General features: G+C 41.3%; 1 protein-coding gene and 1 pseudogene across 2 annotated transcripts in view; both read right to left on the reverse strand.

Annotated features, from left to right (window-relative positions):
* Window positions 1-2867: 2867 nt before the first annotated feature.
* The window catches only part of LOC148362820 (calcium-independent phospholipase A2-gamma-like), a 40044-nt gene continuing 28618 nt past the window's right edge, over window positions 2868-14293 (reverse strand). For both annotated transcript variants that reach the window (XM_088340398.1, XM_088340397.1), the window contains exon 10: window positions 2868-6777. In XM_088340398.1, coding sequence (XP_088196524.1) covers window positions 6500-6777 — 278 coding nt within the window. In that variant the 3' untranslated portion in view covers window positions 2868-6499. The remainder of the gene's footprint in view (window positions 6778-14293) is intronic.
* On the reverse strand, window positions 13816-13943 carry LOC148362821 (U2 spliceosomal RNA; annotated as a pseudogene).

A 14293-nucleotide genomic window follows, 5' to 3' on the forward strand; every position in this document is an offset into this window, starting at 1 on the left:
TGTTAAAAATCCACAGGGGAAAAAACACACACACAATACACGATTCTACTCCTGAAAATACAGAAGCAACACAAATGGGGCCTCTACATTTGAGTTACATGTCTAAAAATAAGAAATAAAAAGGATAACCACAGGTATGCTTAGGCTTAGGCTCATATAATGGAAAAAAAACTTGAACTACAATAACTTTAAATATCAAAATGTGGATCACTTCTGTCATGATCTGACACCTCCGTTCCTCCTACAGGATGCTCAACTGGGGGGAGTGGTTGGAAGGCACACACCTGCTAGCTCATTAATCCAGCTTCTTATACAAACTGGCTCTAACAACAGAGGTGTTTGCGAAGTGTCATTTTTATGATCACATCAGGTTTGTATTGAAGTTTTGTGTCACGGTTGCCCATTGCCCTTACTTGGGCCCGCTCGTTTGGTGCCAGCTGCTGCTCGTTGCCTGATTGGCTTCCCTCCTATTTAAACTTGGTGCTCTCATTCACTCCTGGTCAGTCCGTCAACGAACCTCTGTACTTGCAAGACGTGTATTTTGACTCTGTCCGGTATCATGCTTGTGTATCCAGTATCGATCCTGTCTGTCCCGTCTTGTCCGGTATCTTGCTCCAGTATCCTGTATCTATCCCGTCTGTTCCATCCTGTCCAGTATCTGCTCGTGTATCCTGTATCTGGTATCGATCCTGTCTGTCCTGTCTGGTTTCGATCTTGTCTGCCTCTGACTTCCTGTTTTCCCGCGCCTGACTTCTCTGTCTCACTCCTTCCACCCAGTGATCACCGAATCACTGGCGTTTGAGTTAACACGCATGACTTCCCCATTCCCATAAAGTAAAGCATGTGTGAAAACGTCACGCGTCTGGGTCCTCCGTCTTTTCGGGTTCTGACATTTTGTTTCGTTATTTTACCACTATGAGGCGCTAAATAATAGACACAGTCCTTTTAAAGCCCAGTGTATTATATTTGATCACTATATAACACTGCTGTTTAATGCGAATGAAAACCAGTGCCACAGCAAGCAACAAGATGTCAGAAAAATATGGCAGAGACCTTAGGTATGGATTCCACTATGTAAAAGAAATACAAATTTCTTGACCTATGATTTATTTATAAAAATGAAAATTGGTACAATAGATCAATGTTTTGTTTTCTGACTAAATGAAAGTATTTTTGTACCACTAGGAGGCACTAAATATTGCACATTGTCCCTTCAACAGACACAGACTTTAAACTACACTTCTTTTGGTAGAAAAAGTCTTGGTTTTTGTGTCATATGAATTTAAATATCAGTTAAAAATATACATAGTTTTTTTGTATTTATATTTAATTGTGACTTATTAAAATATGAACAATGTGTATTTTTAAATATTTAACAAGGTATGTAATCAATTAATGTTTTTTTTAAAAATGCATCCCATTTTTATTTATTTTTAATTTTGACATGAATCGCATGTTTACAATTAAAAAGTGCAAAAATTAAAGAAAAGTGCACGTGGCGAAAAATGAAGATACAAATAGCAGCGACATAATGTGCAATTAGACTTTTCATTGTAGTCGGAATTTACATCCAAATTTAAATTTTGTTATTTTCTATTATTAATTAGAAATATTCTGAAATAAAAATTCTTTACTCTTCTTTTTAAAATAATTAACCAATTTTACGAATTAATTATATACATTTTTTATTATTCAAAACAAACTTTTTAATCTAGAAAAAACTTAATTTGTAGTAAAGCATAAAAAAGGTTAAAATGTGTTGTTTGTTATATCAATTGCTAATTTGAAGTTTTATAACCTAAAAATACTGTAATACATTTCGGGGTGGGTGGCTTTTTTAGATCCCTTAACCATTAGGGCTGTAGGGGCACCATTTCCTGTGCTGTGTCCCGGGCAAGTACAGCCAGGTGGCGCCCATCCCTTTCCAGGCCAACAAATGTTTCCACCTGGACACAATCCGGGGATTTTTCGCATTAAAGGTGAGTGTGCTCACCACTTTTACTTTTCTTGAAGTTGTGGTTTCCTGTTGACCTTGACAACGCCTCAGGTTGTTTTTGCTTCTTTCATCCCTATATGACCAAATGTTATCTAAAATTATGCACAAAATTACTTAAAGGAAGGGCGAATAGAACAAAAAAGAAAAAAATACCCAAATGAAAAAGTAGTGAAAAGCTGAGAAAAAAAGAAACAGAAAGAATAGAAAAAAGAGGGAAAAAATCTGAAAAAAAAAACCAGAAAAAGGAAAAGAAAGATAAAAAGGAAAACAAGTAAATAGAGAACAAAAAGAAAAAAAGTAACAACTAGGAAAAATAAACACAATGAGGTTTTTTTAAAGGAATTTAAAAAAAATTGAAAAAAACAGGGGAAAAAGAAGAAAAAGTTTGTCTTGCATTCAAATAATTTCCAATTATACCAAGTCAATCTTGTTGCCAACATTGTATTCCACTAAAAAAAGGTGATTAAATACAGTTGTGTATCGTGCAACAGACTAAATAAGCCCCCGAAACTTTTAGTATTACGCGACAAAAGATACCAGGAAAAAAAAGAAATGGAAATCTCGTGAAAGAATTGTTGTAAAAACAAATGACGTTTGTAGGCCGTACAACCTTTGCAATAATACATTATTCAATTCATTCAAAAGTGAAAATGTTTTTTGCATTGCCGGAAACTCAGCAAAATGTAACGTGATGTCAAGTTTTGGACATGTTTGATAATGACTTAGTTGCCACACTTGGGATTGCCGTTGCTCACTGTTGTTTCAAGTGTTGCTCACCGACCTTGTGTGAACGCTCAGACCCGTGGAAAATTACAGGGAACATTGGTCCTGATCCTGTTCCGGTTCATGACACAGAGAGGATAACAAGGTATTATGGATACATAGACACGTACTTTATTATTTCCATTTAAAAGCTTTTATTCAGGATTTTTTTCAGTCATGCTCATAATAATTTAGAGTTTTCTGGGAAGGACGGTGGAAAATTAAAAAAGAAAATAATAATAAACATCTGTAGTTTTTTTATAATGCTTTTACTAGCTGCAAACGTGATTTTTTTCTCATTTGCCCGAAACCCATGAAATGCATCCTAAATGAAGTGCAATCAAAACATTCGGGATTATAATACTTTGCAGACAATGTTCATCAGGCCATATGTCAATCACAGACACTCTGCATCAAGTACTGAATAATTTCACACAAAAGCCTATAATCAACCGCAACTTCTTCAGCGCAAAATTCAAGAGGCAGGATGCTGCGATAAATTATAATTTGAAAGAATTACTGCAATTGTTCATTACGGATTAAAGTCCCTGGGTTTTTATCTCGTAACTGGTCCTTGAGGATTTATTGTTGAAGAGAGAATACACAATATGCTGGGTCCCAGACCAGGGGGCAGCAACAGAGATGTTGAATGAGCAGTAAAGGACTAAAATTTAAATGTGTGGAGCAGCAGAAAAATAAATTAAATTAAAAAAAAAAATTTAAGTAATAATAATGAAAATAATTATCCTGAACAATTGTACAACCAGGAAAAATGTTAAGTTTTTTTTGCTGTTTGTTCTCGTACAGGAACCAGATTAAAAATATAAATGTCCTTCCTTTTTTTTTCAGTATTCAGACGTTTTTGAAAAAGCTATATGAAACTCATTGGGTGAAACTAGAGAGCCGCAGGGTGCACACCCAGATAGTCAAAATGGAAACCGATGCAATGTTATGACAAGTTCAAACAAATACTGTAATCCGTCGCTACTTTGCGCTTCACATATCAAAACTATTCCGCGATCCATTATCCCCTAATCGCATATTGCTGCGAGCGGGAATGGCAGAGTGCATTTTCTTCGGTTTGGCCCAATGGAAATTGTCATTGTGGCATGTTAAAATGAACTGCACCGTTTTGGCCGCGACATTTACCCAAGCGACGATTGCTGAGAGCAGGCGCACAGAAAGCAAGTGGAAAGCGAAAAGCTTTTTTCCGTTCTTTTCACTTAAATTGAACAGCACGTGTGCCTCTGCGATCCGTTATCCCAATCACAGGGACCAGCAGATCACACTTTTGTTGGGCAGCCCTATTTTGCCATTCTTTTCACCAAAAAGTGAACTGCACTCATGGGACCCCAATCCAATATCCTCAATTGCATATTGTTGCAAGCGGGGACCAGCAGAGCCCACTTTTGTCAGAACTGGCGTCCCTTTTTGCTGTCATTTCCGCCTAAAATTAACTACACTCATGCGGCCGCGATTCATTATCCCCAATTCCGTATTGCTGCGAGTGGGAACCGGCAGTGCGCACTTTTGTAGGGCCATGAAATGTCACCTCTGTGGTAAGGAAGGAGCCCGAGTTGGTGTGTGAGGTTGAGAGGTTCCGACTGGACAATGTCGGAGTCACCTCCACACACAGCTTCGGCTCTCCAGTCCTCTCGAGAGTGGGTTGGACTCTCTTCCACTCTGGAGTTCCCCATGGCAAGAGCAGAGCCGGTGTGGGCATATTAGTTGCTCTACCGCTCAGCACCTGTCTGTTGGGGTTCACCTCGGTACACAAGAGGGTAGCTTCCCTTCACTTTCAGGTGGTGGGACAGGTCATGACTGTTGTTTGGGCTTATGCACCAAACAGCATTTCAGAGTACCCACCCTTTCTGGAGGGCACCCCATGGGGACTCCCTCATACTGCTGGGGGACTTCAACGCTCACGTGGGCAATAAAAGTGAAACCTGGAGGGGCATGATTGGGAGGAACACCGCGACTGATCTAAAGCTGAATGGTGTTTCGTTATTGGACTTCTGTGCCCAGCACGGCTTGTCCATAACAAACACCATGTTCAAACATAAGGATGTCCATATTTGTACCTGGCGCCAGGACATCCTACGTCACAGTTCGACTTTGTAATTGTTTTATCGAACCTGCAGACGCATGTTTTGGACACTCGTTTGAAGAGGGGTGGAGTTGTCAACTGATCAAAACCTGGTGGTGTGTTGGCTCCAAAGGTGAGGGAGGATACCAGTCCAACCCAGCAGGCCTAAGTGTGTTGTGAAAGTCTTTTGGGAACCCCTAGCTGCTAGACTTTAGCAGAATCTCCTGTCAGATATAGTTTCAATTCACACCTCTGGCAGAATTTCGTTCATGTCCTGAGGGAGGCAGGGGACATTGAGTCAGTCTGAAGCAGCCTGGATGAATATCAGCACCTCCAAGTCTGAGACCATGGTTCTTAGCCAGAAAAGGGTGGCATGCCGCATCCAGGATGGGGAAGAGATCCTGCCACAAGTGGAGGAGTTCAAATATCTCAGGATCTTGTTCACAAGTGAGAGTAAGATGGAATAGGAGATTGACAGACTGATCGGTGCAGTCTCTGCTGTCATGCAAAGCCTGAACCTGTTCGTCGTGGTGAAAAAAGAGCTGAGCCAAATGGCAAAGCTCTCAATTTACCGGTCGATCTATGTTCCCACCTTTAACTATCGTCATGAACAGTGGGTCGTGACTGAAAGGACAAGCGGCTGAAGTGAGTTTCCTTCGCAGGGTGGCTGGGTTCTCCCTTACAGATAAGGTGAGAAGCTTGATCACCTGAAAGGGAATCACTGAAGAACCACTGCTCCTCTTCATTGAGAGGAGGCATTTGAAGTGGCTCGGGCATCCGATAAAGATGCCTTCCAGACGCCTCCCTTTTGAGGTAATCCGGGCATGTGCCATTGCTAGTAGGTTCCCGGGGATGACCCGGGACACACTGTAGATGCTACATCTCTAGGCGGGCCTGGGAACACCTCGGGATCCCTTTGGACACCCTGGATGAAGTGGCTGGGGATAGGGAGGTCTGGGCTTCCCTGCTGGGCTGAAGAAAATTATGGATGGATTTTTTTTTTTAAATGAGTATTCAGTTTTATTATTTGTTGTATTCATATTATTGAGTATTGTTAGTAGTACCTATTATATTCAGCTATGTCTTTATAGTAATTTTATATTACTAGAAATTGCTTTAGTAAAAAGTTGAAAATATTTCTGTAAATGTGAAACCTATCTACAAGATTTATTTTCTTGGAAAGAAAACTATTGTGTAGTATAATACATTTTTCAAATTTTCTAATTGGGTTCTTTGCAGCGTATAAGGACAGTTGATCATTGAGTATGCCACACACACTACAGAGGCAAAAGGGAAACAACTTGTTCTTAAACATTTTTTTTCTGGTCGTGTACCATTTGTTCTGAAAAAAAAAAAGAGTTATGCTCTCACTGAAGTTAAAACAATCGGGAGACCTAATATTTAAGAAAAAAAAGAAGAAGAACAAGACGGGGGAATTCCTAGTTTTTTAAGCTTGTGACACAGCAGTGAGAATATAAAAAAAACAAAAAACAATTCAAGTAGACACGATACTCATGCAGGGATGAAAATCGGTGCGTGCTTTTGTTACCCCAAGAATACAAAACACGAGGCTTTGATTTAAAATGTGGCAGAAGAAGGAAAGAAATTCTGCATGAGTGAGGTAAAACATTTCTTTTGTTTCTGTTTTTCTGTGGCTAAAACCTAAAAGTGCTCAAGGACAAAAAGTGATACATGTCGGCCCTGGTCCTGACCCACTCGGCTAACCTCTGCACAGATCGCTTCTCCCTGCTGAGGATGCGAGCTGCCTTGCGTAGTTTTTCTTCGTTTCGTTCCAGGTATTGGGTTCCCTCGGCCTGCAGCAGCGCAAGCTTGGCTTGCCTGTTGTCGTCGATGGAGATGTCCTCGCTAATGTACGGGTTGAAACGGAAGTATGTGTTGGCAGGCAGGAAGCCGTCCAGCATGGCGTGGACCTCTGAACAGTCAAACAATCACACAACAGATGTAAGTACATTTTTAATGTCCCTTTTTCACTACACGGTTCTGGCCTTCCTCGCCTCGCCTCAATCAGCCTTTTTTGGTTTTCCATTATGAAAAAGTAACCAATTCTTAGTAACTGGGAGCCCAGCTTTAGGAACCCTCTGTGTTGAGGACCGGGGACCTTAAACGTCACGTGCGTCACTGCCGACCACTGATTGGTGCGTTAACGTTGGGGCACTCCTGACCCATTGGCGCTTGTGTGAGCGTGCTTCTGGTTCGCGCCGAAGATTCGAACCAAATATGACACTGAAATGACATCACGCCGCAGCACCAATATATAATGGAAAAGGCAGTGAGAGGCCGAGCGAACCCGGGCGAGGCAAGGAAGGCCGGAACCGTGTGAAAATAAGTGAAAATAATGTAATTCGAGAGTGTATGTTATGTTTGGCATGGACAGAGATAACGTGTTCCCACTAGAGGTAGGATCTTAATCCACAGCCTGAACCAAAATTTGGGTTAGGCCCGGGCCTAAAATTTCACATACATTCAGGTTAGGGCCGGGCTGGGCTTCTCTCTTGCTCTTTTTCAAAGATTATCCATACGTCATTGGTCTCTGTTTCTTTTTCTTTGTGTCACGGTGGAGGATCTGCGCAATGGAGGATCTGGTCGATAGATTCGGTACTCCCATTGTGCAACTCAGCCCGACTCGGCGTGTTGAGTGTTGCGCTTACCACTGTGAGAGAGGGGGACTGAATCCAACGCGTGTATCTTCCACCGCGATACACAAAGAAAAATAAATAAATAAAAATGATGGGTGGATGATATAAAAAAGGCCATGAGAGTGCAGCCTGGCCCTCACAAATAAATAATGAAAATTTGGGTTTTCTTCAAGCCGAGTCCCTCAAATCAAGATTATTGTTCAGACTCTGGCTATTTTGGGCTTCAATACCCGCGGGCCCTGATCGTGCTGGTTTATTTCAGTACTGATCTTACCTCTAATCCCCTTCAATATCAAGCAATAATAGTTCTGTCCCCACCAATATTATGTGATCACTTAAAAAATATGCTCAGTCCTCACCAAAGCAAAGACCCAATCTGTAACCTTGCTGTGATTATTCGTAATCCGCGGCCTCAGTGCATTGCGGTTTGAAAAAGATTCCACAATCAATTATCCCTGTTGCATATTGCTGCGAGTGGGTTGCAGAGCGCAAATGTGATGAGCCTGGCAGCTTTTTTTTTATTCTGTCCACCAAAAATCCCTGCACTCATGCGGCCGCGATCTATCAACCCTAATCAATTACTATTGTGAGTAAGGACTGGCAGAGCCTACTTTTCTTGGGCCTAGCGGGGTTTTTTTTTTTTGCTGTAACTTTCAAAAGAAGAGGGCCTTTAAAAATGGTGATCATCAGGAGCTAAAACGAGTACAGAAGGAGCTCAAAGTCCAGCTCCAGAAAGGGAAGGAGCAGTACAGGAGGAAGTTGGAGAAAAAGCTGCTGAACAACAACATGAAGGAGGTGTGGGAAGGGATGAAAACAATTACTGGCTGCAGCACCAAGCAGAGTGTGGCTGTGGATATAGATGTGGGGCGAGTCAACCAGTTGAACAACTTTTTCAACAGGTTTGACCAATCCGCCTCATCCTCACCCCTGAGTTGTGCAGCTGTCCTTCCCCCTCCCCCTCTGGACACTAGCATGGAAGACATCCCCCCACTAAAAATAACTTCAGCCCAGGTGTGTGGGGAGCTGAGAAGGCTACGAACCAGCAAGGCAGCTGGTCCGGATGGAATATCCCCCCGACTGCTGAAAGCCTGTGCGTCTGAGCTGGGAGACCCTCTACAGCGCATCTTCAACCTGAGCCTTGAACAGGGGAGGGTCCCTCAGCTGTGGAAAACATCCTGCATCATCCCAGTCCCAAAGAAATCAAGACCAGAGGAACTCAACGACTTCAGGCCAGTCGCCCTGACATCACATGTGATGAAGACCATGGAGCGGCTGCTGCTGCACCACCTGAGGCTACAGGTCCGTCACGCCATCGACCCACTGCAATTTGCTTACCAGGAGAAGGTGGGAGTGGAGGATGCTATATTATACATGTTACACCGATCCCTCTCTCACCTGGATAGGGCGAAGGGGGCTGTGAGGATTACATTTTTGGACTTCTCTAGTGCCTTCAATACCATACAGCCTCTGCTACTGAGTAGGAAATTGACAGAGATGGGAGTTAGCTCACACCTTGTAGAATGGATTACTGACTACCTGACAGGCAGACCGCAGTATTTGAAACAGGGGGGCTGTACATCGGACACCGTGGTTAGCAGCACAGGATCTCCGCAGGGGACCGTTCTCTCTCCGTTCCTATTCATTCTATATACATCGGACTTTAAGTACAACTCTGAGTCCTGCCATGTGCAAAAGTTTGCAGATGACACTGCGATCGTGGGATGTATCAGAAACGGGCAGGAGGAGGAGTACAGGAAATTGATTCAGGACTTTGTCCGATGGAGCGACGCAAACCACCTGCACCTAAACACCACCAAGACCAGAGAGATGGTGGTGGACTTCAGGAGAACCAGAACTCATCCGGTTCCTGTAACCATCAAGGGAGAATGTGTAGAATTTGTCCAGACCTACAAATACCTGGGTGTGCAGCTGGACAACAAACTGGACTGGACTGCCAACACAGAAGCTCTATGTAGGAAAGGGCAAAGCCGACTTTACTTCCTCAGAAGGCTGGCCTCCTTCAACATCTGCAAAAAGCTCCTGAAAATATTCTATGAGACAGTAGTGGCAAGCGCCCTCTTCTATGCGGCAGCGTGTTGGGGAGGCAGCGTCAAGAAGAAGGATGCCTCTCGTCTCAATAAACTGGCTAGGAAAGCGAGCTCTGTTGTGGGCAAAGAGCTGGACAGCCTAACAACAGTAGCTGAGAGACAGGCACTGAAAAAGCTGAGGTCAATCATGGACAATCCATCGCATCCGCTTCACAGCATTATCTCCGGACAGAAGAGCAGTTTCAGTGACAGACTGCTGTCACTGTCTTGTACTACGGACAGACTGAAGAGATCTTTTCTTCCTCATGCCATGAGGCTCTTTAACTCCACCCGGCAGAGTAAAGGCCCACATTAAACCACACCACCTACATTGGATATTACTGAATCTTACTGCATTATGTGTTCTGTGTAGCACTATTTGGTTACTCTATATAACATGCTAAAGTGGGCATTTGCACGTCACACTGGGTATTTGTATATTGTATTCTTTTGGCTTTATTATTGTACTGTTCTCAGCTCAGATATGCTGCTGGAAATGTGAATTTCCCTTAGGGGATGAATAAAGTATCTATCTATCTATCTATCTATCTAAAATGATCTGCACTCATGCGTTCATGATCAATAATCCCCAATCGCATATCGTTGAAAGCCGAGGCGGGCAGAATGAGTTTCTGTCGGGCCAGGCAGCCTTTTTTGTTTTTACTTTTGTAACCAAAAAATATGTTGAAAATATAGTGTAGGTGAGAAAATAATACTTGTTGTACTACAAAAGCAAGTTAAATATTTAGTCAAACATAAAAAATCTTGGCAGAAAATATTTTTTTTTATATAACGATACAATTATATATTTAAAATAAGCACAAATAGAAGTCAATTGAACTATATGTTTTAACTAAAAAATTGTAGTATAATCAGCCAATTATGTTTTAGGTGATCTTACTTTGATTTCACGTGATATTTGTTCTTTTCTACTAAAAAAATACAATACAGTCATAGAAAATACAGTAAGATAAGAAAAATATTACTAAAAATGAACACATTTAATTGACAGTATCCTACCATTTTATAACAAAATATCAGATCAGGAGAATCATCCGTTTTGAAAGCTGCTCAACAAAACAATAACAAGTTAAATAAACAGAGAAAATGCTGAAACAACGTCTATTTGCGCCATGATGTCGCTCATGTTTAGCCCTTGCAATCAGAATACTTGTAAACACCATGTAGACAGTGTTTTTCCTTTGTCTCCTGGCATGTAAACAATGTTTTTGGATTGTTCCAAAGATCAGACTTCTGATCCCATTTGGACTATTCCCTGCATGTGAACATAGTCATTGAAGCTGACATCTCTACACCAGTCCTTTTCCGGGAGTTCAAGTATAATATTTGAGCCACCGCGCATTATTGTCCCGTGGGCTTCGTTGACATCGAAACACAGACACTTCCGATACACAAACTCCGAGTGGCAAGCTCAGGAACGCTGCGACAAGCAAGAGGGCTGTAATAAACAAAGTGTAATCCGCTGTTTTCACAAAAGGAGACAAGATGAGTAGAGAGCTTAATCCCAAATATGCCAGGAACAAGAAATAACATCTAGGTCAAGTGCAGACAAACAGCAGGACAGGAGCCAAATTCAGGCACAGCGAAGGAGTCCGACCATAGATTGGGACTAACCTCTAAACAAGAATATCAATGATGTAAAACAAGAACTTCTTTCGCCCTTCTTTATGCTTATTCATAGGTGTGCATGTTTACAATTCCGGAAAAAATACAACTGAATACAGTTATGGAGGTGGAGTCTCAAGCACTGTGTACGCGAACGATGACTTTCTCTTCATGGAGATGTTCTCCCTACCGTATATACTTTGTATATGGATATACAGTGGGTATAACGTAAATACTGCATATGTACTCACATCAAGGCCAAATTTACAATAATAAAATAAAATACCCTCCTAAAATGATGAGCTTGTATAATCAAAGAAGGTAGTAAAAAGTAAATGCCGTATTTTCTGCACTATGAGGCGCACCGGATGATATGGCGCCCCACCAAAACATAGTCTTTTGTCATATATTTTACATACATAAGGCGCACCGGACTATAAGGCGCTACGTGGGAACGTCAAAAAAAACAGTCAGATAGGTCAGACTAACTTCATTAACCCCATAACGTTGACTGTTGAGAAGCAAATACTTGTCTCGGACACGTACAGACACGCTGTCTGTACAATGTCACCAGTCACTGAAATACGCCATGCCAAATACCATTTAAAAGCTTAAACTCTTGGAATTCAAGATATGCCGACTCATCACAGAAACATCACCATCAGTCTGAAACAATATACCTGAAAAATACAAAGCCGGGGTAGTTCACAAAGGACGTCGTCTTGCAGCCATCACATTCGATAATAATACGCAACCATGGTCCCCTTACATCCGTGAGTGAAGTAAATCCAACCGTGCAAAATATTTACGTACTCCAAGGCACGCAGTAATACAGACAAAAAAAAAATCCGCCAAAAAGCATCTGTCTTTCGTATCTTGTTGCTAGCCGTCTGTCCAGCCCCATAATTCCAGTTTACAAATGAAGAGACAAGTACAATTTTTTTGTCTTAGTTTTACACCAACCGAATTTGTGATTCACATATTTTTGGGCCAATTGCAGACTTTGTTTTACATTACTTAAGCCGAAACGAGCCTGTATATTCTAAAAAGCATCCGCCTCTTTATCTACGAATAACTTTAGCCAATAATGACCGATTCCAATGATGATTGACACATTGGTTAGGAAATAAAACCCCGTTATATATATCCCAGGATTCACTGCGCACTACTTCTTCTACGGGGGAAAATCGAGTCGGCAGCTGCTTACCGGAGTTACCAGACCTGTTGCGACTCAATATCGATCCATATATAAGGCGCACCGTATGATAAGGCGCATGGTCAGCGTTTTAAAGAAAATTGCTTTTAGGTGCGCCTTAGAGTGCTGAAAATACGGGAGGTAAATGATTGATATGGTTGTTAATTTTGTTGGCATTATTAGTATTAAAATCGCTAGCGAGCTAAATAGAAAGCTAGCCATATATAGACTAGAAAGTAGCCATACATAGATAGATAGCTGCCTGGAAAGCTAGATAGCTGGATAGCTAGAAGCACTTTTGCGCATATTGTTATAAAATTATGAGTTCAAAATTTTGTTTCACTATGCATGAATGTCAAAGGCAATTTTTTTAAAATTGTTTTTATCGTGTTTGGATCCAAAATTAGTCATTAAGATAGGAGTTTAGGCTAAGAAAATGTAGTTTTACCACTTTGTACATTACTCAAGCCCCAAATACTTTACAAAACCCTAAAAAGAATTCAGCTACCTAGGGTTTTTTATGACATTATTTGTCATGTAAACATCATATTTACAAATTGAAAATGTGGACTAAAAAACATGTAAGTCATTATTCAGCTTAGCTAATTGTTGTCTAATTAATGTGACAAAGAACAAACAAAAGGGCACCTTTTTTGCAACACGAGCCAAGGAGCACCAACTAAAAACATATCTGCAGGCCATTGCTTATTGATATTCACCAGACTTGAAAACAAACTTGAATTGCCTATCTTTGTTCTGTCAGTTCACTCCAACTCAGGGGGTCGTTTTCTGCTTTGCGGCTAGCTGCGACACCCTTATTTATTTATTTTCAAAATGGGATTGATTTTGACCCAAAAGTGCCTAAAAAATGCAGACAACAAAAAAGGTTTGCCAGTGTGTGGAAAGGACAGAACGAGCTGACTGGTTCTTTATGTGCACACAGCATTATTCCTGAACATTGACTTTTGTGAGCCACGCAGCACTTCAGGTATATTGATTTTTAGTTGAGAAAAAAAAAATCTGTGGAAAATTTTGGAGCGTGCCAAATAAGATTTATTGGTCGAAATACACTATGAAATGTCGCCATTCTTTACTGGGCTTAAAAGCAACACTTATTTTTTTCAAACGTCTTCACTGGAACAAAACGTGACAGCTCATGGGTGATTTGAGTTCACACAGACTGTTAAGTAGGCTTCTTTGAAATCTGTGTAGCTTCATATCAGGAAAAAAAAGACTTCCACAAGTGAGGGGGGTTTTGGGGTTTTTAAGGGTTATTGATCTATCTTCGTTATTCATTATCCATTATCCGTAATCGGTCAGTTCATAATACGCTACAAAGCCGGGACTCTTACTCTCAGCCAAAAGGCTAAGCTAAGGTCCTAGCCCTAAAGCCTTGCTGCGATCATTGCGAATGCACCGTTCCCGGAGGTACTGCAATACCGGGCCGATGCGTGGAGTGGACAGAGCAAGCTCTTATTCCATCTCCAGAATGCAAAAATGAGCTCTCAAGCATAAGGCCAAAAGGCCAAGCTACAGTGTACAATTCAAGTCAGTAACATAATCGAAATAACCTCATGGGCTATGATACTGCCACTGCGCAAAGCGAAGCCGTGTTGAATTTGGATTTTTAAGTTTGTTGAAAGGCTAACATTAAATGAGTTAATGTCTTAAATACAGATGCCCCCTACTTACGACCATTGGAGTTACAAAAAAACGGTAGATACGAAAAAAAATTTCGAGGTGTCAAAAAAAATCCGGACATTGCTGTAAGTTAGATTTTGTATTATGTGCACGTTTTTCTGAGTACAGGACAGTACTGTAGTGCCTCTTTCCCAGCATCCACCCCTAAGAAGAAATCCGCTTCCCCCTTCTAGTTCGTGTGTA

Source organism: Urocampus carinirostris, chromosome 7, assembly GCF_059441175.1.
Source record: "Urocampus carinirostris isolate Australia breed hairy pipefish chromosome 7, RoL_Ucar_1.0, whole genome shotgun sequence".
Taxonomy (NCBI): domain Eukaryota; kingdom Metazoa; phylum Chordata; class Actinopteri; order Syngnathiformes; family Syngnathidae; genus Urocampus; species Urocampus carinirostris.